Raw genomic sequence first — 23805 nt, 5'->3', positions numbered from 1 at the left:
ATTTCCCTCCTTTTGAGGGAGAAGAGGATTCCACCTCCACTCCCGCCAACTAGGCTTCCGGTTGGGGAGGTGAGGGAGCCACTAGGTGGCGCCCTGGCTCCATATTTGCTCCAGACCTGTCTGCCCCCCCCCCTCCGTCCCCGCCCCTCCTTAGTGCCCGGAATCCCCCACCCCACTACAGGGCCCCTGGCCTGCTCACTGGCCAGCTTTCCCAAGAAGACCCAGACTCCCTTAGGCTATGCTTTAGGAAGCCCATCCTGACAGGGTTTCTTTTTCTTGATACCCTGGGAATCCCCTAGGGGGCAGGATGAGGTGTGACTTCAGGCCAGGTCAGAAGTGTCACTAGTAAAGGGAGAGGCTCCAGAGGGGCTATAATGGATAGCTTATCTAACCCTATGAAACGTAACTACCACTCATGGTTAAAGGGCTGTGAGTGTGTCAGCTCCTTTAATTCAGCTGGGGGTGCGGTGGGGCAGGGCTGGCTGGGATAGAACACGGACCATGCATACAACAAATACTTCTAGTCTGTTGGGCTTGCTCTCCGCAGCCGCAGGAACTGCAGTGAGACCTGAGGAAGAGTTTCCTCCTAGGCAGAGAGTCCATGATGGGGGCTGGAGGTGCTTTAGGAAAAGAATGTCCTGTTTCTGGAGAGGGGGTTGGAAGGAGCAAGTACAGGTTGGTGGAGGGCCAGGGTCTAGAGATGGCATCCCAACTCTGTGGACCATTGTCCCTCACCAGGAAGCCATCTTACCCTGTTCACCGTGCTCTAAATGCATGCTGGTACTACACTGGGGTTTCCAGGAGCGGGATTCAGGCTAGAAGGTAGGCAGGATTCTGTGTCTTGAGGAGGGTGGGTTGTAGGGAAGGGGACACAACCTGGCCTCCCTGGGTTCCCAGAGGGTGTTGATTCTACCTTGGGCCACTTGGGGCTTCTCAGTTTCACTTCTACGGCCCAGTTCCTTCGTTTGCATAACAGACTCTCAGGGAGGCTAGGAAGTTCCCCCAAGCACCCCGCCTTCCTTTCCCACTCAGGAAGTAGATTTGCTGAGCTAGAGGTTTCTCAAACTGCTGAATCAGAGAGAAAAAGATCCAGAAACCCAAGGGGTATGTTCGGGAGGGCCAGGACACCAGGGATGTTGGCTACTCTGATCACCCTCTCTCTGGGGTGCCCAGGCAGGTAATCCTCATGCCCATTATAGATCATTGGGCTCCTCTCTCCATCACACCCATGCACCCACAATAGCACCGGTCAAGACGGGGGCCCCACATCCCAGATCATAGGATGCTCTCTCTCTCTTTTTAATCCTCACCCGAGGATATTTTTTTTTTTTTCATTTTTTGTTCAGATAGAGTGGGAGGGTAGGAGGGAGAGAGAGGAAGAGAGAGAGGAGAGAGAGAGAAACATCAACATGAAAGGGACACATCGAGTGGCTGCCACCTGCACGACCCAACCAGGGCCGGGGACAAACTGCAACCGAGGTACATGCCCTTAGTGGGAACCAAACCCAGGTCTCTCTGGACCACAGGCCGACGCTCTAACTGCTGAGCCAAACCGGCCAGGGCTAGGATGCTCTCTTGATGATGGACCAGTGTGTGGAGATGAGCCAAGAGAGGCTGGAACTGGATGACAGCATTCCTCCCTTCCCATAGGGCTTGAGGACAGCCCTTGGCTGGGGGAAACAGGAAGCCTGTGGCTAGACCTGCTTGGCCTCCTGGGGTCTGCTCTGGGCCCTTCCGGTGTAAGCACTTGGGACTTTGAGGACTTGGCTTTTCTGCCCTTTACTCTGGGAATCCTCTAGCTAAGAGCTCAGCTCCAGGTGCTTGGGGGGATTCAATGGAGTAGGGGGTGGCCCTCTTGTGCCTTTACCTCTCAAATGGGAAAAATTCTGCTTCCTCCGGCCCATTCCCAATACTCATTTTCCCTGCTGTTCCCCAACTTGCATTTTTTTCTCCCTCATTCTCTAGCTGCACCTCCTTTCCTCAGCTTCTCCAGGCGCCCTTCCCCATTGCCCTCAGCTCAGCCTTCTCACCATACCCCCTCCAGCCCTTAACTGCCCAGGCTCTCCCTGTCTCCCGGGTCCTCCAGGCCCCAGCCTTTGCCCACTGTTTCCATTCCCACCCATCTCAGGCTGTCAGGGGAGGGTGGTGGCTAGAATTTGGTGGTGGGTCACCTTCAGGCTTGTACCACTCCCATAAGCTCACTGAGGGTCAGAGGCATGTGTTCCTTTTGAGAAGTGCTCCCCAGTGCCATCCCCCCTCCCCAGATCCAAGGACAGATGCTGGACTGACTGGCTGTTGCCATGGGAACCTCCCAAGGCCCCTCCCCCCCATGCAGGACATCTCATTCAGTCTTGTTCTGGGATAGATGTTCCTGATCCTTCACACTTCACAGGCTCATAGTAGGTCTAGCAGGGACACTGCAGGGTGGAGGTGGGGATGCTATTGTCCTCGTCCAGACAACAACAGGTTTCTCCCCACCCATTTCACCACTCAGCCCTTGTCACCAATTCTTATTGCACTCTCTGAGCTCCCTATCCCTCCCCTTGTGGGCTTTCTGCCTTGAGGTTGCTGCCCATCTCTTTGGCAGTTCTTGGCTTCCAGAATGGGCCCCGCCCGTTAGGACAGAAGCAGGCCCCATTCCCACTCACCTGTTCTTTCATCTGGGGCAGATGGCGGCCCAGCCCAGCTCTCTTCTAACCAGACCTTTGGCCCGGGCAGGTTTTGAGAGCAGAAGACCCAGACTTGGGGCTCCACCAGTGCCGATCGAGGGCCTTGGGCAAGGTGCCCCTCACTTCCTCCTTGAAGTGGAAAGTATAGATGGTCCTGCATAGGTTGCTGTGAAGATAAATTAGGTCATTCGAAGATAAATGAAAAGGTTTTTCAAATTGTAGAGTACTGTTAAAAATAGTATTTATTTTTATCTTATTAAGCTCTAAGGGGGAAGCTGGGACCTCTGTGAGCTACTGCTATAGGAGGAGAGTGTCGCCTCCCAAACCTGCAGCAAGAGCTGGCAGGGCAATGACACTGACTAGCACCCCAGTCCCAACACAGGGTGCTGTGGGAACCCCAGTCCTTGGCCCTGAGGCTAACTGGATTAATTTAATACAAAGCAGAATTTTAAAAGTACTCTCTTAATAGTGCCAGGGAGGAGTCAGCTGAGGAAGTGAAGAGATAGGAGGGGGTGGCCTTCAAGTTGGACCTTAAGAGATAATAGGATTGGTGATGGAGGAGGGGTTTGCAGACCGGGCAAAGGTGTGGCCAGAGGGTTAAGCTCATGTTCATGAGGGAGCAAATTCTCCCACAGGACTGCCTGTATGTCTAAGGGGGTGCTCTGTTGTAGGAAATGGGGAGGGGTGCCACTGAAGGCATTTGAGGGGTGTGGGGGCACCTGTGTGCAGGAAGATACACATGGGTGCGGTGTTGCTGGTGGTCAGAAGGATCGAATGGAGAGAAGTAAAGCTGGAGGTGGTTATGGAGTGTCCGCCAGCGGCCCAGGAGGAAGATAACAGGGGCCTCTTTATTTATTTATTTATTTTGATTACTGAGGGTATGTTTATTAAAGCTGAGGACAGTGAAACAAGGAAGTGCTTAGGATAGAAGAAGCAACAGCAGCCTGGCCAGTGTGGCTCACTGGTTAGGTGTCGACCCAGGCACCAAGAGGTCACCCGTTCGATTCCCAGTCAGGGCACATGCCCAGGTTGTGGGCCTGATCCCCAGTGGGGGGCATGCAGGAGGCAGGAAATCGATGTTCTCTCTCATTGATCTCTCTCTCCCTCTCCCTTCATCTCTCTAAAAATCAATAAAGAACAAATAAATAAGTAAATAAATAAATAAAATGGGTTGGTAAATTAAAAAAAAAAAAAAAAGAGGCAGCAACAGGAGAGCCTAGGCTGGGCTCCCTGGGAAGGGAGACAGGGGGTTCGCCCAGGACAGTCTGCTGCTGTTCATTGCTCTCCTGGTTGCAAGTCTGGGGTCCGTAGAGTTGAGGAGATGTACGCCTGAGAGGGAAGGAAGAGTGGGCAGGGGCCTGAGTTAGATCAGTGAATCAGAATGGACTGGCCTTTGGTGGGACAAGGACAGGGGAGCGGGAGGAGTCAAGGACACCTCAGCTGCCAGCCTCATGACAAGGGGATGACTACATCCTCATGCAATGCTGGGAGAGAAGGAGGAAAGGCCAAGCTGGTTGTGTAGGGGGTAGGTGGAGGGAAGCTGCTGAGCTTGATTTACAGGATATGGGATGGGATAGAGCAACCTTCCCAGCCTGTCACCTCTCTACTCCACCAAGTTGCGTGTCTCATCACGCCCCCAATTCCTCTCCAGGGCAGGGCCCCTTTGGAGAAATTCTTACCAGCCTTAGACACTTCCCTTGCCTAAGCCTGAGGGGATGCGCCCAGCAGAAGGGAGTGACCCTTTCCAAAGTCAAAGGGACAGGTCATGGGACTGTGGCAGGACAGGCAGAAACCTGAAGCTGTGAAGAGGAAAATGTTACAAGCCCTCCCCACCCCACCCCCACACCAAGGTCAACTATCTATGGGCCAAACAGACCCGCCATAAACGCCTGCTCGTCTGGAATGCAGCCTTGGGCCCTTGCTGACGCAGCTTTGCAGGGAGGGACCAGTGCAGAAACCAGGAGCCTACAAAGAAAGTAGGGAGGGCCCTTGCAGCCTTGGGCCCTTGCTGACGCAGCTGTGCAGGGAGGGACCAGTGCAGAAACCAGGAGGTCACCTACTCATCTACTCGGGCTATGAACTTTTCTATGCCTTTTATCTTACTGAGAAGTAGACCTTAAAGAAGGTATGACCAGCCCTGGCCGGTTTGGCTCAGCGGTTAGAGTGTTGGCCCCTGGACTAAAGAGTCGCGGGTTCGATTCTGACCAAGGGCATGTACCTCAGTTGTGGTTCAGCCCCCGTTCCTCGTGGGGGTTGTACACAAGGCAATTTCACATTGATGTTTCTTTCTCTCTCTCCCTCCTTCCTATTCTATCTGAAGATAAATGGAAAAAAATATCCTCAAGTGAGGATTAAAAAAAAAGAAGGTATGACCAGCCCTGGCCAGTTTGGCTAAGCAGTTAGAGCACTAGAACACTGGGCCATGGACCAAATAGTCTTGGGTTTGATTCCACTCAATGGCACATACCTCAGTTTCAGGTTCAATCCCTGGCCCTGGTTGGGTCATACAGGAGGCAGCCAATCGGTGTCTCTCGTATCCATGTTTCTCTTTCTCCATCCCTCCCACTGTATCTGAAAGTCAGTGGAAAAATATCCTCCGGTGAGGATTAAAAAAATAAATAAAATAGGTAGCTTAAAAAAAAAAAAAAAGAAGGTATGACTATAAATATTTTACAGGTGAAGAAACTGAGATAGAGAGATGAGGTGACTTGCTTTAGGTCCAATCATAACTGGACAGTGACAGTGTAGGAAGACCGGCCCTCAGGCAGCCCTTAGGACACCAGTGGGCATTTGAAATGTCCAGTACTGCAGTTCACCCCTTTCCCTCCCTGCCAGCTGACCTGGAGTTCAGAAGCAATATCTAAGGTCCCATCTGTGTGTCTCTTTAGCTGATTCCTCCTCCCTGGGCCTGTGTGTACCCCAGTTCAGCTACCTGGTCCAGGAGGCATTTCTTCTCTGGCCACCAGCTGCCACCTGTGAGCCCCAGCTTGTGAGGGGAAGGCCAGCCCTGGAAAGATTCTTCATGAGCATCGCATCCACCTCTGTTGTTCAGAGGCGAAGACTGAGGTCCAGACAGGGAAGTGACTTGTCCAAGGTCACAAAGCTTGCTAGAGACAGCCCGGCTGGTGTGGCTCAGTGGTTGAGCATGGACCCATGCACCAAGAGGTCGCTGGTTCATTTCCCGGTGAGGGCCCATGCCCAGGTTGTGGGCCAAATCCCCACTAGGGGGCGGGCAGGGGGCGGCTAATGGATGTTTTCTCTCATCATGTTTCTATCTTTCCCTTCCTCTCTCTAAAATCAAGAAAGAAAAAAATTGTTTTTAAAAAAAAAAGCTTGCTAGGGACAAAGTGGGGACCAGAGCAAATGGCTGCTGACCCCTGACTAAGAGTCCCCTGTTCCTCCTCCCTCCCCTCCCCTCCCCTCCCCTCCCTCCCTCCCCTCCCCTCCCCTCCCCTCCCTCCCCTCCCTCCCCTCCCCTCTTTGGCTCTCCAAGCTCTGCAGAGACTTCTGGTGGTGGCCACAGGGGGGCAGCAGCAAGAGAACCGGGAAGTTGGAACTGCCAAGGTCTGGGATGGGAGGGAGAGAAGGGTCTCTAGGAGCTGCCCCAGCAACCTGAGCAACTCGGTCTGACATGAGGGCTCAGCTGGGAGGATTTCACAAAGGGCCCTTCTAGCCTCAGGAGTGAAGTCTTGACCTTCCAGCTTTCCCCAAGGGCCCCCCATTCATTTGCTCATTCATTTACCCAGCAATCATTGATGGAGTACTTACCCTGAGCCTAGCCCTGAGCTAGTACCATTTGGTATGTTCTCCAGCAGTCTGTGCGGTGTTGAGAGCAGGGCTGAGGGGAGGACCGCAGGGAAGGAGTGAGCCCCCCATGCTGAGGCAGGGCCTGCATGTCTAGAAGGATGCCCTGTCCTGGGAAACGGCTGCTTTGGAGACACACAGACCCGGCTCCACCAGTTGTAGCTCCTGACTTTGAGGCAAGTCTCTCAACCTCCTTTTAAAAATAAACATCAATCTTCATCACTAAGATTGTTAAAAACAGTAGAATGAAATCAATACATGACTCTTTACTAGTATTTGAAGTGGGGTTACTTCCCCAACTCCAAAGTTTACATTTATTACAAAAGAATCTAACAGCCCTGGCCGGTTTGGCTCAGTGGTTAGAGCGTCGGTCTGCGGTCCGGAGAGACCCGGGTTCGGTTCCGCTAAGGGCATGTACCTCGGTTACAGTTTGTCCCTGGCCCTGGTTGGTCTTGCCGGTGGCAGCCATCGATGTGTCCCTTTCACGTCGATGTTTTTCTCTCTCTCTCTCTCTCCCACCTACTCTATCTGAACAAAATATGGAAAAAAATGTCCTCGGGTGAGGAAAAAAAAAAAAAGAATCTAACAGAAAAACAAAAATATTTCTCTAAATCATGAATCTTTGTTTAAGAAAACTTCTCTGTTCTTTCATTGTATTTCAGATTTGAACATAGCTACCATCCTTGAGTATAGTAGTTAAATTTTGAAAATAGGCGGACCCTTGCTTTGCCTACATTATGGGTGTGATAGAACAAGAGTATGAACTTATGAACTCAAAAGTATTTTCAGACTATAGTGAATCCTCTTGGAATGCTAGAGGCATGTCTGCATATAAGTTGCTATTAATTTACAGATTGCTCAAATTTTATCTAGGCTGCATAATACTCATGGAATTGTGCCTTAGTTTCCTCAGGAACAAAAGTGCTGGGAATATATCTACCTCATAATGATGGAAATAATTTGTAGACCAGAGACTGAATAGGAGAATCCAACCTGCCACGCGTCTGCTGGAGGGGCACACTGGCTCCTGAGAGGTTGGAAGCCACCCTGGCGCCTCCTCACGTGAGCAGCCTCACACCTGAAGGGACATGGGCTGCCGGCATTTCTTAAAGCTGGAGAACCCTATGAAGACAGAGCTGGCCAGTACCTTCTAGTTTCTCTGGCTTCACCCTCACCGATTTTTTAAAATAATCTTTTTTGGGGGTATTTTATTTTTAAACTTTTATTTATTTATTTATTTATTTATTTATTTATTTATTATGTTTTTTTCTTTATTGATTTTAGAGAGAGAGGAAGGCAGAAGGAGAGAGAGATAGAAACATTGATGAGAGAGAACATTGATTGGCCGCCTCCTGTATGCCCCCACTGGGGATTTGGCCTAAAACCTGGGCATGTGCTCTGATCAGGAATCAAACTGGTGACGTCTTGGTGCATGGGCCGATGCTCAACCACTGAACCACACCGGGCAGACTTTTGGGGTTATTTTATTTTATTTGTTCATTTCTTTATTTTATTTTTGCTTTTTTATTATTATTTATTTTATTTTATTTTATTTTTATTACAGATGTTTCTCCTTTTATTCCCCATTGACATCCTCCCCCCCCCCCACTCAGCTCTGTTGTCCATGTTCATTGGTTATGTGTACATGCATATAAGTTCTGTGGTTTATCTCTTCTCTCCCCCCACAACCCCCTCTTCGGAGGGTTGTCAGTCTGTACCCTACTTCCACGTCTCTGGGTCTACCCTATTCCTCAGACTTTTGTGTTCATTATATTCCACAAATAAGTGAGATCATGTGGTATTTGTCTTTTTCTGCTTGGCTTGTTTTGCTTAGGATAATACTTTCCAGGTCCCTCCATATTGTCTCAAAGGATAAGAGATCTTTCTTTCTTACAGCTGCATAGTACTCCATTGTGTATATGTACCACTGCTTTCTTATCCATTCGTCCACTAATGGACACTCGGTCTGTAGCCAGATCTTAGAGATTGTAAATAGTGCTGCTATGAACATGGGGGTACATATATTCTTTCTGATTGGTGTTTCAGGCCTTTTAGGGTATATTCCTAGAAGTAAGATCACTGGGTCAAATGGCAATTCAATTTTTAATTTTTTGAGGTAACACCATATTGTTTTCCATAGTGGCTGCACCAGTCTGCATTCCCATCAGCAGTACTAGAGTACCCTTTTCTCCACAACCTCGCCAACACTTGTTGTTTGATGTTTTGGGGGATTTTAAAACTTCATTTTTTAATTTAATTTAATTTAATTTAATTTAATTTAATTTAATTTTTTTGTAACGTGACCCTAGCGGGAACTGAACCCAGGACTCTCTGGTCCACAGGCCGACGCTCCAACCGCTGAGCCAAACCGGTCAGGGCAAAAGTTTAATTTATTTTTAATTATAGTTGGCATACAACAGTATGTTAATTTCAGGTGTACAACATAGTGATTCAACATTTACATACTTTACAAAGTGATCACTATAATAAGTCTAGTAGTCACTTGTCTCACTGAGTAGTTCACAAATTTGGGGGGAGGGATTCATGAGAGGAGTAGAATCTAGGTCTCTGACTTTTGCCCTGGCTGGTGTGGCTCATTTGGTTGGAGTGTTGTCCCATGTACAAAAAGGTGGTGGGTTTGATTCCTGGGGTCATACCCAGGCTGTGGGTTCAATCCTTGGTCGGGATGCATGCAGGAGGCAACTAATCAATGTTTCTCTCTCACATTGATGTCCCCCGCACCTTCCTCTCTCTAAAAATCAATAATAAGCCCTGGCCGGTTTGGCTCAGCGGTTAGAGCGTCGGGCCTGCGGTCCGGAGAGACCCGGGTTCGGTTCCCGCTAAGGGCACGTACCTCGGTTGCAGTTTGTCCCCAGCCCTGGCTGGTCGTGCGGGTGGCAGCCACTCGATGTGTCCCTTCACATCGATGTTTCTCTCTCTCTCTCTCTTCCTCTCTCTCCCTCCCACTCTATCTGAACAAAAAACGGGAAAATGTCCTCGGGTGAGGATAAAAAAAAAAAAAATCAATAATAAAATAAAAGTTTCTGACGCTGTTGTTTGTTTGGAAGTTTTTTGCTCCTTCTCTCTGGAGTGGAATCCCAGGTTGGAGGGGGCATATGTACAATAGTTTTTTTTTTCTTCTTTATTGATTTTAGAGAGAGAAGAAGTGAGAAGGACAGAGAGAGAGAAACATCGATGAGTGGGAATCAGGCCCACAACTTGGGCATGTGTTCTGACCAGGAATCGAATCAGTGACCTCTTGGTGTATGGGTCAACCCTCAACCACACCGGTGGACTGTACAATAGTTTTGATAAATACCTGGGTAAATTTCTTAACTATAATGAGCTTCAGTTGTCTCATTTTTTTTTTTTTATCCTTACCCGAGGACATTTTTCCATTTTTTGTTCAGGTAGAGTGGGAGGGAGAGAGAGAAACAGAGAGAGGGAGAGAAACATCGACGTGAAAGGAACACATCGAGTGGCCGCCACCCGCACGACCGACCAGGGCCGGGGACAAACTGCAACCGAGGTACAGGCCCTTAGCGGGAATCGAACCCGGGTCTCTCTGGACCGCAGGCCGATGCTTTAACAGCTGAGCCAAACCGGCCAGGGCGTCTCATGTTTAAATAGATGATGGTAGTGTTTATGTCATATAATTGAGAAAAGGCCTGGTACATAGTAAATGATCAATAAATATTAACTGTGAGCCATCTGAGGGGAGAGACAGAGTAAATTGATAATTATAGTGTAGTGTAAGATGCTATGATATAGGCAAGTGCAAAGTGTCTCAGGAGCAAAGAAAACAGATATCTAAGTCAGACGGGGTTGGGAGTCAGGGAAGGCTCACTGGAGGAGGTAAGACAAGCTAGGTGTTAAAGTACAAGTTGGGCCCTGGCAGTTTGGCTCAGCGGTTGGAGTGTCAGCCTGTGGACTAGAGAGTCCCAGATTCGGTTCCCGCTGGAGGCACGAACCAAAAAAAGAAAAAAAAAGAAAAAAGAAAGTACAAGTTGGAACTTCTTTCACAGGCAAAAGATGGGAAAGGTGTTTCAGGCAGCGGGAACAACAGGTGAATGCATAATTAGAGCCGGTTACAGCATATACAGGGCATCCTGCAAGTGTTAATTTATATCACTTTCTTCAATTTCAGAATGTTTCTTGCACTCTACTTAAAAAAAAAACACCTCACCCAAGGATATTTTCCCCACTGAATTGTAGAGAGTGGAAGGGAATGAGGGAGGGAAGAGAGAGAAAAAACGTCGACGTCAATTGGTTGCCTCCCACACGCGCCCCGACAGGGCTGGGGATCGAATCCGCAACCCAGGTATATGCCCTTGACTGGGAATCGAACCTGCACCCCTTCAGGGCACGGCCCACGCTCTAACCCCTGACCCACACCGGCCAGGGCCAAGGCCCCCTTTTAATTTATACTGTTGATGTCACCACGTCATTCCAAGCTCTCTCGCTTCCGAACACCTTTGGAGAGGAGGCTGCGGCTAGAAAAGCGATGTAAACTTCTTCGCTCGGCTAGAAGGGCCGCACTATAGTGGCCTCTCCAGTTATAAAAACCTGTTTAACAATATAGTAGCACGTGTGTGATTAAGCCCCTCCCCCAACATGCCATCATCAGACCACCCTCTGGTGTCACTTCTCCTATCATCTCCAAAAAGACCTATTTTCACTGCGGGGCAAATATAGATTTGCTTTAGCACATGCATTGCAATGCACGAATACCAAGGCTGTTTGGAAGACTACTTCCACATGATCATGTTTATTCTTTTCAAACAATATTCGTAGGGTTGTGAGGAAGGGCATGTGAGGTTGATGTCAGAAAATTTTAAGAGGTCGCCTCCCTAGGAGGAAAATAGTTGCATCCAGTCCCCACCTTCGACCGTCAGCTAAGAAGGCGGGGCTATGACGTCAGGCTCTGGGCGGGGCCGGACTGTTCTAAATGAGCGCCGGGAGGGGAGCTTCTTCAGCGGAGAAGGCCGCCCTGGGAATTAGCCTTCTTTGCCTCCATATTTAATTTATTTTATTAGACGTTAATTAAAGCGGACGGCAGTGCATGTGCGGCTGGCGGTCCTCTTTACAGCTGTGGCGAAGACGCGTGCGGAAGCCCTCCCTGTTGCCGCCCCACCTAGTGGCCTCATCCATTTCTCGCGGGTGGCCCAATTTAAGGGTTGGGAGTAGTGTCATCTTTAGGGATCGCAAAGTGTGGGGGCCCGATGGCTCAGCTAGGGGGAGGCCCCCGGCTGGTACTGCTGTTCAGCGGGAAGAGGAAATCCGGGAAGGACTTCGTAACCGAGGCGCTGCAGAGCAGGTGTGTGTGCGTGTGCGTGTGTGTGTGTGTGTGTATTGGAGGGAGGGGGGTGCGAAGGGGAGGAGAGGGAGAGAAGAGGGGAAATCCCGCATCACGTGACACGACGGGGTGTGTTTGAGTGGGAGTGAGCTTTGGAGTAGGGGTCCTGGGTTACAGATGGGAGAGCACTGAGCTTCGGGATGTGGGGCATTGTCACCTGCACTTAAAACTGCATTCTGGCCCTGGCCGGGTTGGCTCAGTGGTTAGAGCATCAGTCTACAGACCAAAGAGTCGTGGGTTCGATTTCTGGTCAGGGGCACGTTACCTGGGTTGCAGGTTCGATCCTGCTGGAGGCAACCAATCTATGTCTGTCTCTCTCTCTCCCTTCCACTCTATCTTTTTTTCCCCCCTTTATTGATTTTTAGAGAGAGAGGAAGGGAGAGGTAGAGAGACAGAAACAACCATGAGAGAGAACATGGACTGACCACCTCCTGCATGTCCCCCACTGGGGATTGGGCCTACAACGTGGGCATGTGTCCTGATCAGGAATCAAACCCGTGACCTCCTGGTGTATGCGTCGATGCTCAACCACTGAGTCACACCATCGGACCTTCCACTATATCTTAAAACAAACAAACAAACAAACAAACAAAACCAATGGAAAAATATCCTTCAGTGAGGTTAAATAAAACAAAACAGAAGACAACAGTCTATACCCATCTACCTGAAAGAACCGAGCAACCACCTCTCCACTAAGACTGTAAACTGTAGGTCTCTTTCATCAAGAAGCATTAATAACAGTTACTAGTAAGGCACTTTTTGCATATAGTTTCTAATCCATGCAACAGTGTTTCAAGGTAACTGTTACAGATATGGAAACTGAGTCACAGATAAAGGGTTTGCCTAAGACCACACCCCAATTTTGTCTGACTCCAAAGACAAGTCCTTGCCCATCACACCACTTAATAGTTGGGGTTTCTTGAGCCTTTATTATGTCCCAGGCACTGTGTATATATACTATCTCATTTAATCCTCCAAACCTCTTTGTTGGGTAGTATGTGTTCTTAGTCAGTATCTCCATTTCACAGATGAAGAGACTGAGGCTCTGAAAAGTTAAAAAAACAAAACACAACCCAGACTTGCCAGGTTGCAAAGTCATCGTTAGATCTAGGACTCAAATTAAACTTCAGTCTAGCTCCAAGGAATGAGTACTTCTGCTTTACCTTACTGTCTCCCCAAATAATAGCTTTCTTTCAGTGTTTTCCCTCAAAGCAAGATGTTCTGTGTGGGGACATTTTTGTTGAGGCATGGCTGGGGCTGGGAGAACAGAGTTGCCAGGGAGAAGGCAGGTGGGGCTCCTCTTCTCGCTCTCTCTTTTTTTGTTAAATGTTTTTATTGCTTTTTTAGGGGGAGAAGAAGGGAGAGAGAGGTAGAAACATCGACGAGAGAGAGAAATATCGATAGGCTGCCTTCTGCACGCCCCTCACTGGGGATTGAGCCCGAAACTCAGGCATGTGCCCTGACCAAGAATTGAACCGGGACCTCTCAGTCCATGAGGCAACGCTCAATCCACTGAGCCACACTGGACGGGCCGGGCTCCTCTTGAAGATCAGTGTGGTCAGGATACCTGGAGGTTGCTTTTGGCAAAACAGGGGTTCTAAGAGGTTGTGGGGGAGCCCGGGGCCAAGATCCATCAAGTATCCACCACCTTTTCCTAAGTTGCATTTTCCTTACTGCAAACAGAAGTCAAATAGTGGTCAGAAGCACAGGCTCTGGAATTAGACGGCTGAGATTCAAATCCTGACTCACACTTATTAGTTTGTGATCTTGTATACGTTTCTTATTCATTCTGTGCTTCAGTTTTGTAATTTGTGAGACAGGGTAAAAAAAGGGTGGTTGTAAGGATTAAATGAAATAATGCATGTGAAGGGTTTAGAACAATTTTTGAGAGGTTGTCTATTAGTTTTATTTTACCAACACTGGCTTCATTACTTGCAGTGTTGCTTTGGGCAAGTCAGTTCTTCTCATTCGACCTTTGTTTTCTCATCTGAAACGTGGAAATGAGAACACCTACCTCTCTCTGCCAGTGTTTAATTGAATCTGTGATCATACAGTACAGTACAATAAACGGTTGAATAAATCAAAATGAATGAATGAATGATTAATGTGGTGACCAAAGCAGTTGAGACTGAGATACCCTTGCTGTGAGACTAGGTCAGGGGTCCAGCAGTAACCTAATCTAGCCAGAATATCACACTGTCATTATAATTTTATTTGTTTTACCTGTTAGTTTCAGGACTCTTTCGCCTTCATTTAAGTTTCATAATAATCCTGTGGGAGACAGACCAGAAACTGGTATCCCCCTTTTGCAGATGAGAGAATAGGGCCAGGGAAGTTGAGACCTGACAAAGTTAGATAGATACCAGAGCAGAAATGGGACTTCAACCCAGGCCTCAAGACTCTTCTGGGGCCTGGAAGATCCAGGCTAACTGGTTTGGATCTCTGTCCCACAGACTCGGAGCTGACGTCTGTGCTGTCCTCCGGCTCTCCAGTCCACTCAAGGAGCAGTATGCTCAGGTAGGTGGTGGCTCTCTGTGACATCTGGTGGGTTGGAAGGAGCCAGCTCTCTGGCATTGGTTCAGTAGTAGGGTCCCTGTGACCACTGTCGGCAGGGTGGTAGCCAACTCTCGGTTTTCTGTGGGTGTACTTTTTGGGGGCATTTTTAGCTTACATTTCTTTTCCATTGGCCTCACTCACTTCAGGCTGTCCTCCCAGAACATGTCCAAGAAAGCATGTCCAAGAAAGGCTGGAGAGGCGAGCTGGAAGCTCTGATGCTGTGGAATTAGTAAGGCTCTGCACACATTCTCTTACTCAGAACGTGTAGCACCACATGTCACTGCCTCAGCTGGCCCGCACACCCCTAGAGCTCTCTCCCCTAAGGCAATGAGTTGCATGAATGGTCAAGATATAATATTAAGTAAAAAAACAACCACAACAAGATTTGGAACAGTGTATAGAGAATGCTGTATAATAATAGGGGAAAATTATAAATATATCTGCTCGTATATTCAGCTATCCGACAAATATTTATGGGGTGCCTGCATTGTGTTAAACACTGTTCTGGTGCTTGGGATGTGTTCAAAGCTGGGAAAGACACATAAGACACGGATGTACCATTCATGGCCTCCAAGGAGGAAAGCTGTGGGCTGGGGGGACAGGGGTGGGAGAGAGATTTTTCATTGTAGATGAATGTGTATCTTTTGAATTTTGAACCATGTGGGTTTTATACAAATAAATAGGATTGTTAAAATAGGATATAAAAAAATAAACAGGAACTCTTAGAATTTTAGACTTAGAAAGAAAATGTGGAGGGTGAGATTTCTATACAATGAAGAGCCCCGTTGTGGTTTGCATTTCAGTCCTTGACCTCTAGGTGCACCCTTCCAGGCCCGGCCCCTTGGCCTTCTGGGGCCACACAGGATGCATTTGTCCCCCTCTTCAATATGACAGACAGCCTTTCCTCATGGGAAGCATTCTCCTGTACCACTGAGTCTTCTCTCACCAGCTAAACACACCCCATCACAGACTTGCAGCCGGAGGGATCCTGGGGATAACAGAGTCAGTAGTTTTCACAATTTTTTTTTTTTAGTGGGAACCTTTGGATGCAGAAGTCCCTTGCATTCAGTAGATGGACTAGGAGTGACTGATTGGGGTGACGGGGAGGGCACTCAGCCTTCCGCAGTGGGACCTGGGCACCTCTGAAGTACCCCAGGGCTCTGAGGAGGAGTTTGACAACCATGATGTGCTTCTGAAGGTCTCAGATTAGGCCTGGCTCAGACTGTTAGCCAGACTGAGGGGAGTGGGGGTGGGCTTGGAGGGCAGGAGTTTGCGTTTTTGAAAATTTAGTAGGAGACTCTGCTAGACCACCCTGCCCCTGCTGTCTGGAGGTCCAGCAGCACCCCATCCTCCACTCCCATCCAAACACAAAAAACAACACTCAGTGTTAATGCGCTGATTCAAGTCACAGTGGGAAATATAACTGACAAGTAGACCATAATGCTCCTAGTGGCCACTCTTCCCCTGTGGTAAAGAGCAGTTTAACCAGTTTACAAGCAAGAGGTGGCTGCTGGAGTCACCTTGGAACAGGAGGTGCAGGGGAAGTGATTTGACTGGCCAGGTCTGGCCCTTCAGTTTGCAGATGAAGAAACAGAGTCTGAGGGGCTTACTTGTTGCAGTAAGTTAGTAGGAGAACTGGACCTGAACTGAGTGATGCTTTTCAGACCTTTCCTGTACTGGGATCCTCTGGATGGACCCCTCGTGCTTGTCAGTGCCTCTGGAGAAGGGGACCCCTGGTTTGGAAGCAGCTCCTCAGGGGATGAGCGCGGCCCATCCTTCTCCAGGGGTCCTCTGGGCATGGGAGTCCCCAGGAGTGCCCAGGGCCAAAGGGAGTGATGCTGTCTCAGCAGAAGTTCAAGGGACTTGGGGATGCCGATGGGGTAACGGGGAAAGGAGAGAGTCAGGGAAGCCACGTCCCCTGGGCTTTGGGATAGGGGTGGACGAGGTCCAAGGGGCAGTGGGAGGATATGGAATGCAGTGTTTTCAGATTTCCAACTTCACTGGAAGGCTAAGCCTGTGCCCAGGGGGTCCACACTAATTTCAGGATTTGTTTAAGTCAGAAATGATTGGGAAGGTAAAACTGTTGCAAAAACAAACAAACAAAAACCACATTACACATTTAAAAGACAACGTGGAAAAATGTCTGGACTATCCTGAGAGTTTTCTCCTGTCCATGTTTGGGGTTTCTTATTTCCAGAGCCCGTTCCCTCATAGGCTTCGGCCCTGGCGGGCACCTCGTTGGTCCTTGCATTGCCCTGGGGGAGGGTCGGTGGGAGAAGGGATGGCCCTTCCTGTATTTTAGGAGAGGCCATCGAGGTTGGGAGGCTGGGCCATACACATAATGTGCTTTGGGCAGGAGCACGGCTTGAACTTCCAGAGACTCCTGGATGCCAGCACCTACAAGGAGGCCTATCGGAGGGACATGATCCTTTGGGGAGAGGAGAAGCGCCAGGCTGACCCAGGCTTCTTCTGCAGGAAGGTTGTGGAGGGCGTCTCGCAGCCGGTCTGGGTAAGAGTGCTGTGTGGCAGCATTAAGAAAACCCTGTTTCTCTGGTCCTCGCCTTTCCCCAGATAAATCTCAGATGTGTCCATTTCTCTGTTTCCGCTGCCACCTCCCCTGGTTCAAGCCCTCCACAGGAAAGCCTTCCCGGATACCCAGGTCGTACTGGTGCTTCCTATCCTGTGCTCCCACAGTACCTCCCCTTTTTCCTTCCACATTCATTTTGGCATTGTCTCCTGTATGAAGCCTGGTTCCAGGTGATTTGGGGAAACATTAATGCAAACATGCAATGAGATCCCTGTCCTCAGAGAGCTTACATTGCAGCTAGGGGTAGAGGGAGGTAGGCCCTAGTGTAATAATAGAATCTGTCAGGTAGAGATAGATATTAAGGGGCAAAATAAAGCAGGCCAGGGGGATGAGAAAGGCTGGTTTGCCGCTTTATTAAGGGTATAAGAAGGCCTCTCTGATACGATGACATTGAACCTGAAGGAGGTAAGCTGAATAGATATTTGTGGGGGAGGGGTGAGTGGCAGGAGGTGAGGTCAGATTATGCAGGTTCTTTGGAAAAGCCTAGATATTTCTCTGTGTGAGATGGTGACTCAGTGGAGGGTTTTGAACAGATTAGGGCAATGATGTAATCTGAGGTTTAAAGCCTCACCCTGGTACAGCCGGTGTGGCTTAGTGGTTGAGTGCTGACCCATGCACCAAGAGGTCGCCGGTTTGATTCCCGGTTGGGGCACATACCCAGGTTGTGGGCCAAATTCCCAGTGGGGGACATGCAGGAGGCGGGCAATCGATGTTCTCTCTCATTGATCTCTCTCTCCCTCTCCCTTTCTCTAAAAATCAATAAAGAAAAAATAATAATAAAAAAAATCACCCTGGCCCTGGCCGGTTTGGCTCAGCGGTTGGAGCGTCGGCCTGCGGTACAGAGAGACCCGGGTTCGGTTCCCGCTAAGGGCATGTACCTCGGTTGCAGTTTGTTCCCGGCCCTGGTTGGTTGTGCGGGTGGCAGCCCCTCGATGCGTCCCTTCACATCGATGTTTCTCTCTCTCTCTCTTCCTCTCTCTCTCTCCCGCTCTATCTGAACAAAAAATGGAAAAATGTCCTTGGGTGAGGATTTAAAAAAAAAAAAAAAAAAATCACCCTGGCCAGTTTGGTTCAGCAATTAGAGCATTGGCCTGTGGACCTGAGAGTCCTGGGCTCGGTTCCTGCTAAGGACATGTACCGCTGTTGCGATCCAGCCTCACCCCAGTTGGGGTTGTGCGGGTAGCAACCAGTTGATGTGTCTCCCTCACATCGATGTTTCTCTCTCTTTCTCTCCCTCCCGCTCTATCTGAAGATAAATGCAAATATGTCCTCGGGTGAGGATTTAAAAAAAAAAAATTAATAAAGCCCTAGCCGGTTGCTCAGTGGTTAGAGCATCGGCCTGTGGTCCAGAGAGACCCAGGTTTGGTTCCCACTAAGGGCATGTACCTCGGTTGCAGTTTGTCCCCGGCCCTGGTTGGGTCGTGCGGTTGGTGACCACTCGATGTGTCCCTTTCACGTCGATGTTTCTCTCTTTCTCTCTCCCTCCCACTCTATCTGAAAAAAAAAAAAATGGAAAAATGTCCTTGGGTGAGCAGTAAAAAAAAAATCAATAAAGAAAAAAAAAATAAAGGCTCACCCTGGCTGCTGGGGGAAGGGCAAGGGTAGAAGCAGAGAGCCAGGGAGCGAGCTTTCTGTCAGATAGGCGAGTGGCCATGGCCTGGCTCAGAGCGGTGGTAGAGGAAAGAGAAGGGGTTGATTCTGCACAGATTTTGAAGATCAAACCAATAGGATTTACTGGTGTGTTGGCTGTGGGTGTGAGGACAGAAGATGGTGCCAAGGACAAACAGAACTGTCGTTTTCTGAGACAGGAAAGGTGTGGGAGGAACAGGTTTGGGGAGAAAGTCCGGAGCCCAGTTCTGGCAGTGGTGAGGGTGAGATGCTGGTGGATCTGCGCCGTGATCACACAGTATTAGTGAAGCTGCTCGCTTAGTGTGTGTCTCCCACAAGACTCTAAGCTCTGAGAGGGCAAGTGCCAGGACTGTCCTGCACCGCTCTGTCTCCAGCACCTGGCACACTGTAGGCACTTGCTATCGCACTCGTTGATTCATTCATTTATTGAACATGTGCTCCTGAGTGTTCATGTGTCACAGTGCACTGGGGGCCAGGGACATAGTGGTGAATGAGACAATGTCCTTTCCCTATGGAGCTGACTCTGGGTAGGGCACACAGATAATAGACATACAGACAAACAAATGGTGATGATTTTAAGAATACTTAGTGCTCAGAGGAAAATAAGTAGCATATCAGAATCAAGAGGGACAGCCCTGGCTGGTTTGGCTCAGCGGTTGGAGCATCGGCCTGCGGACCAGACAGTCCCGGGTTCGGTTCCCTCTAGGGGCATGTACCAAAAAAAATAAAAGAGGGACAGAAAGGGCACCAGGGTGGTAGGAAAGCCTCTCTGAGGAGGTGACATTTGAGCAGAGATGTCCATGAGGTGAGGGAGCCTATCTGGGACTTATCCAGACAGAGGGAGTTGGACATGCAAAAGCCCCAGGGAGGAGACCTGGTTGGCATGTTTGAGAAACAGCAAGGAGGTCAGTGGCTGCGGTGGAATGAATGAGGGGAAGAGGATGTGAAACAGGTGCCAGATGTTGCTATAGGGCATTATATGTTGGGGTGAGAACTTTGGATTTTATTAGAATGATGGGAAGCCTTTGAGAGGTTTAGGGCAGGGAGCTGAGAGAAGTCACATTTATGTTTTAAAGGTGCTGGCTGTGGGTGGGCAGGGACTAGTTAGAGATCTTTGTTTCTGGCCCACTTTGTTTATCTGTAAAATGAGTGTGTTGAACTGGCTGAACTGATTTCAAAGCCCGAGGCCTCTTCTTCAGCCCAGCGCTGACCCGCACGGCTACAGAACACACGTGTGTCCATGACAGAGAGTGTGGGCAGAGTGGGCTGCAGGCTGCAGCAGTCGGCGAGGGCTTCCTGGAGGAGGAGAGACATCTGTCTCAGCTGGTTGGGTGATATTGGGGGACATTGGTCTGGGTTTGGTCGTCCCGAACTAACCTCGTTGTGCTCCTGCTTATTCTGAGCAGGGCTGGGCCTTCCCCTTCTTTCCCCGTAACCTCAGTGACCTTTCCTGTTGGTCACCTGTTTGTGTCCCTTCCCTGCAGCTGGTGAGTGACACACGGAGGATGTCTGATATCCAGTGGTTCCGGGAGGTCTATGGGGCTGTGACACAGACAGTCCGCGTGGTGGCCTCGGAGCAGAGCCGACAGCAGCGGGGCTGGGTGTTCACATCAGGTGAGCTGCTCATAACCTTTGCCCTCAGGGCTTGGTACACAGTCTGGCCACCACACCTGTAGACCAGGCCACCTTTTCCCATGTTCTAGGTCATCTGCTCTCTCCCTGGCAGGCGGTGGGGGAGTGAGCGAGGCATTAGAAAAGGGAATCGAGACTCAGGGGCACCCGCAGGTTAGAAAGTGGAGTGGGGTGGGGGCAGGTGTCCTGGGGGCTTAGCGGTTGCCCTTGATTTGGCCTGGTACACTTCCCTGGGCTGTTTTTTCTAGGCCAGTGGGCTTCTGAAGGCCTGGTGGGACCAGCCCAGTCCAGTGGGGGCTGACAGTGGGTCAGAGGGGCCTGAAAACTCACTCCTGTTTGATTAACAGAGTGGGGGTGGGGGCCGGAGGAAGCTGGACCAGGCTGCCTTAGCGGTACAAGCCCAGGACCAGTTCTGTGACAGTTCGGGCCTCCTCCTGCCCTAGTTCACTGTGACCTGGGGAAGTTCAGATCCAGTGGGCTTTTCCTCTCCTTGGCTCTCTCCACGGGCTGCGTTAGCACTGAGCGCTGGGAAACCCCGTTTACAGACACGGCAGGCCTGCCAGGTCGTGCAGCACTTGCTCTTGCCATTGGCAGATGGGGCTGGTACACACTGCCTCCCGAGAGCACTGACCAGAGACCTGGAGGCAGGAAGCAAGCCACATGCCCAGCGTCAATGAGTGGAAATGCACTTTGGATCGTCTGTGGTTTTAGGTGACCCAGTTCACCCTCTGCAGGAAGTGGAGAGTGAAGACTTTAGTTAGCAGAATCCTCTGCGGGTTCAGGTGGCTGTGGGCTACTGAACCTGCTCTCAGGGTTTTTCAGGAGCTCAGAAAAATACTCTCCTTGGGGTGGGTGGAGGTTGGCTTCGAAGTGGCAGAGGAGAGGCCGAGAGAGGGTGGCTCCGTCTGGGGCCAGCAGGCCTCCCTGCCCGATGCCCCGTGTTTGTCTGGAGGAGTGGGCTTGACCTTGCCATGCTTCCTCCACAGGAGTGGATGATGGTGAGTCGGAATGTGGCCTGGACAACTTTGGGGACTTTGATTGGGTCATCGAGAACCACGGAGACGAGCAGCACCTGGAGGAGCAGCTGGAGAACCTGGTAGAATTTGTCCACTCCAGACTTTAGCTGTTAGGCTCTGGGGCACCAGAAGCTGCGGGTTGAGTGAGGATGGGCTGACTCTGCCCGACATGTGGTTGCTGATGCTGGCCTAGGTGGGGAGCATACAGAGGGTCTGGGTCCAGATCTGTGGGGGGCCAGCAGATGTCAGACAAGTCAAGACACCTCCAGGACCTCATTTCTTTTTTTTTTTTTTTTTTAAATCCTCATCCGAGGACATTTTTCCATTTTTTGTACAGACAGTGTGGGAGGGAGAGAGAGGAAGAGAGAGAGAGGGAACATCGATGTGAAAGGGACACATCGAGTGGCTGCCACCTGCACGACCAACCAGGGCTGGGGATAAACTGCAACCGAGGTACGTGCCCTTAGCGGGAACCGAACCCGGGTCTCTCCGGACCGCAGGCGGACACTCTAACCGCTGAGCCAAACCGGCCAAGGCGGACCTCATTTCTTTATAGACTGGACTTCCCTGCCTCTTAGGAGGAGACTTAGGGGCAAAGGGCTGTGCTTGAAGCAGAAACCGCATCTCCGTGCCTGTCCTGTCAGCCTGTGGTCGCCTTGCTTCCTCATGAGGATGCCTTCAGCCCCTTGTTCTGGGCCAGGGTGTGGACACTAATAAACCTCCTTGGGACACATGCCCAGAACTGGACATCTCTCACTACCCAGGTGCCAGCCCCCGCTGTGTGGGGCTCAGAGGGCTTGGGTTCTCCAGGCGGCTGTGGTTCTTGCTCTGCCTGCCGCCTGGGCTGGGACGTACCCTGCAGAGGCTGACCTTGGCCTGGGCCATACAGGCAAGAGGTCTGCTTGTGTCAGAGACAGCATTGAGGTCCTAGGGTCTCGTCTTCTGGGATGGCCCCAAAAGAGGCTCAGTGCAGCAGGTTCCCCGAGGGACAGAGGTATCGGAGAGGGGCAGGCACACCAGAGGTCAGTGGCTCCTCATAACCACTGAGTGGTTCTGAGCGAGAGGCATCACTATAAGTCTCAGCTTTCCCACAGAGGACCTTGGACTTGACCCTTTCATTTAGACAGCCTTATACAATTTGTACATTTCTTCTAGATTCTTCGAAGCCATCCTGTGAAATGGGCAGGGAGATATTTTCATCTGCATTTAACATATGCCAAGAACTCAGGAAAGTGAAACAGCTTGCCCGGCGTGCGAGGGTAGTCAGTGCCAGTGCTCAGACTAGAACACAGGCGGCTGTCTGAGTCTCGACCAGGTCCCCTGTGCCACAGGGCTTTGGGTACAGTATCACGTCCACGGCTCCTTGCCATCCTCAGGCCTAGCCTAAGCATCCCACACTCTGGCCCTGGCTTTGTTTTCCTCCCACACATTCTGTTTGTTCTCACTGATTAGGGACTGACCAAAGAAATTTACATCAGTCTCAACATGATCAAAATTAAACTTGACACACTCCTGCCCAAATCTCCTCCCCTTAGATCACCTGTCTCTGATCCTAGTTCCTTGGCTTTTCCAGTGAACCAGGCCTGAACGCTTGACAGTTGTCATAGACTCCTCTGGGTCCCCTGACTCCTGGGGCTAATTGGTCACCAGGTTCTGTTAACCTGCCCTGCCTGTGTGTCCCTGGGAGTCTCACAGGAAGATAAACAACTCTGATGGCTGGGGCCTTGTCTCTCTGTCCCTGGTTCCCAGAGCTGTGTTGGCCCACAGTGGGTGCTCAGAAAATGGATGCAATTGGATGCATGGTGAGACAGGACTCTCGAAGTCACGCTGGAATCTAGTAGGTGATCATTTCATGCAGGAGGCCCTGTCCCAGCTCCCGGGCCTGGACCCTCTGCTCCCCTGCCAGCTCGAGCCAGGACTGGCTGAACTGCTGCTGGGGCCCTTTCCAACGTGGTGCACTGTTCGGGGGTCCTCACAGAGGTGCCAGCAGAGGCTGTGTGAGCCTGCCCCACTCCTCTGAGCACTTGGTATTCATCCCAGGTCTGTGACCCAAAGAGTTTACCTCCCTGTTTCCCCAGACTTGGCCCCAGCCACTGTCGGTCATTCCTGTGACTGGGATTGTTCGAAAACCTCTGCAGTGGGCTCCAGAGGGCACCTCCCGGCAGCAAGGGCTGTGCCCGAGGACGCGGGAGGGTGCTCGCCAGGGCGCATCAGCCCCAGGTGTTGTGGAATCCCAGTCTCCTTCCCTCAGGCCCCACAGACATCTCTGTGGCACTGACTTCAGGTTCCCTGGCACCCTTTCCCCTGGACTGAGAGCTCCTTGGGGAATGGGCCGGAGCCCTGTTCATCTTTGTGCCCCCAGTGCCTGCCACGAGGCAAGGGCAGTGATGGCAGGCGATGAGTAATGACTACTGCCTACCGCAGCCAGACGTCATGTCAGGGATTCTAAATGCTACATCCTTGGAAAGAGCTTTCAGAATTAGTGTAAAAAAAAAGAGAGAGAGAGAATAAAAGAAAAAACATTGACCACATTTAAAGCTTTTAGGTACTGGTTTA

General features: G+C 50.3%; 1 protein-coding gene across 1 annotated transcript; it reads left to right on the top strand.

Moving 5' to 3' along the window:
- The first annotated feature begins 11542 nt into the window (after nucleotides 1–11542).
- On the top strand, nucleotides 11543–21515 carry PMVK (phosphomevalonate kinase). Its single transcript, XM_036273116.1, has 5 exons — nucleotides 11543–11790; nucleotides 14283–14346; nucleotides 16742–16894; nucleotides 20086–20215; nucleotides 21220–21515. Exons 1-5 carry the CDS (start codon nucleotides 11696–11698, stop codon nucleotides 21354–21356), a joined length of 579 nt encoding a protein of 192 aa, XP_036129009.1. The 5' UTR covers nucleotides 11543–11695; the 3' UTR covers nucleotides 21357–21515.
- The last annotated feature ends 2290 nt before the right edge of the window (nucleotides 21516–23805 follow it).

This window comes from Molossus molossus, unplaced genomic scaffold, assembly GCF_014108415.1.
Source record: "Molossus molossus isolate mMolMol1 unplaced genomic scaffold, mMolMol1.p scaffold_m16_p_20, whole genome shotgun sequence".
Classification (NCBI taxonomy): domain Eukaryota; kingdom Metazoa; phylum Chordata; class Mammalia; order Chiroptera; family Molossidae; genus Molossus; species Molossus molossus.
Note: the sequence above shows the minus strand (reverse complement) of the source record. Positions and strands in the feature narration are given on the sequence as shown.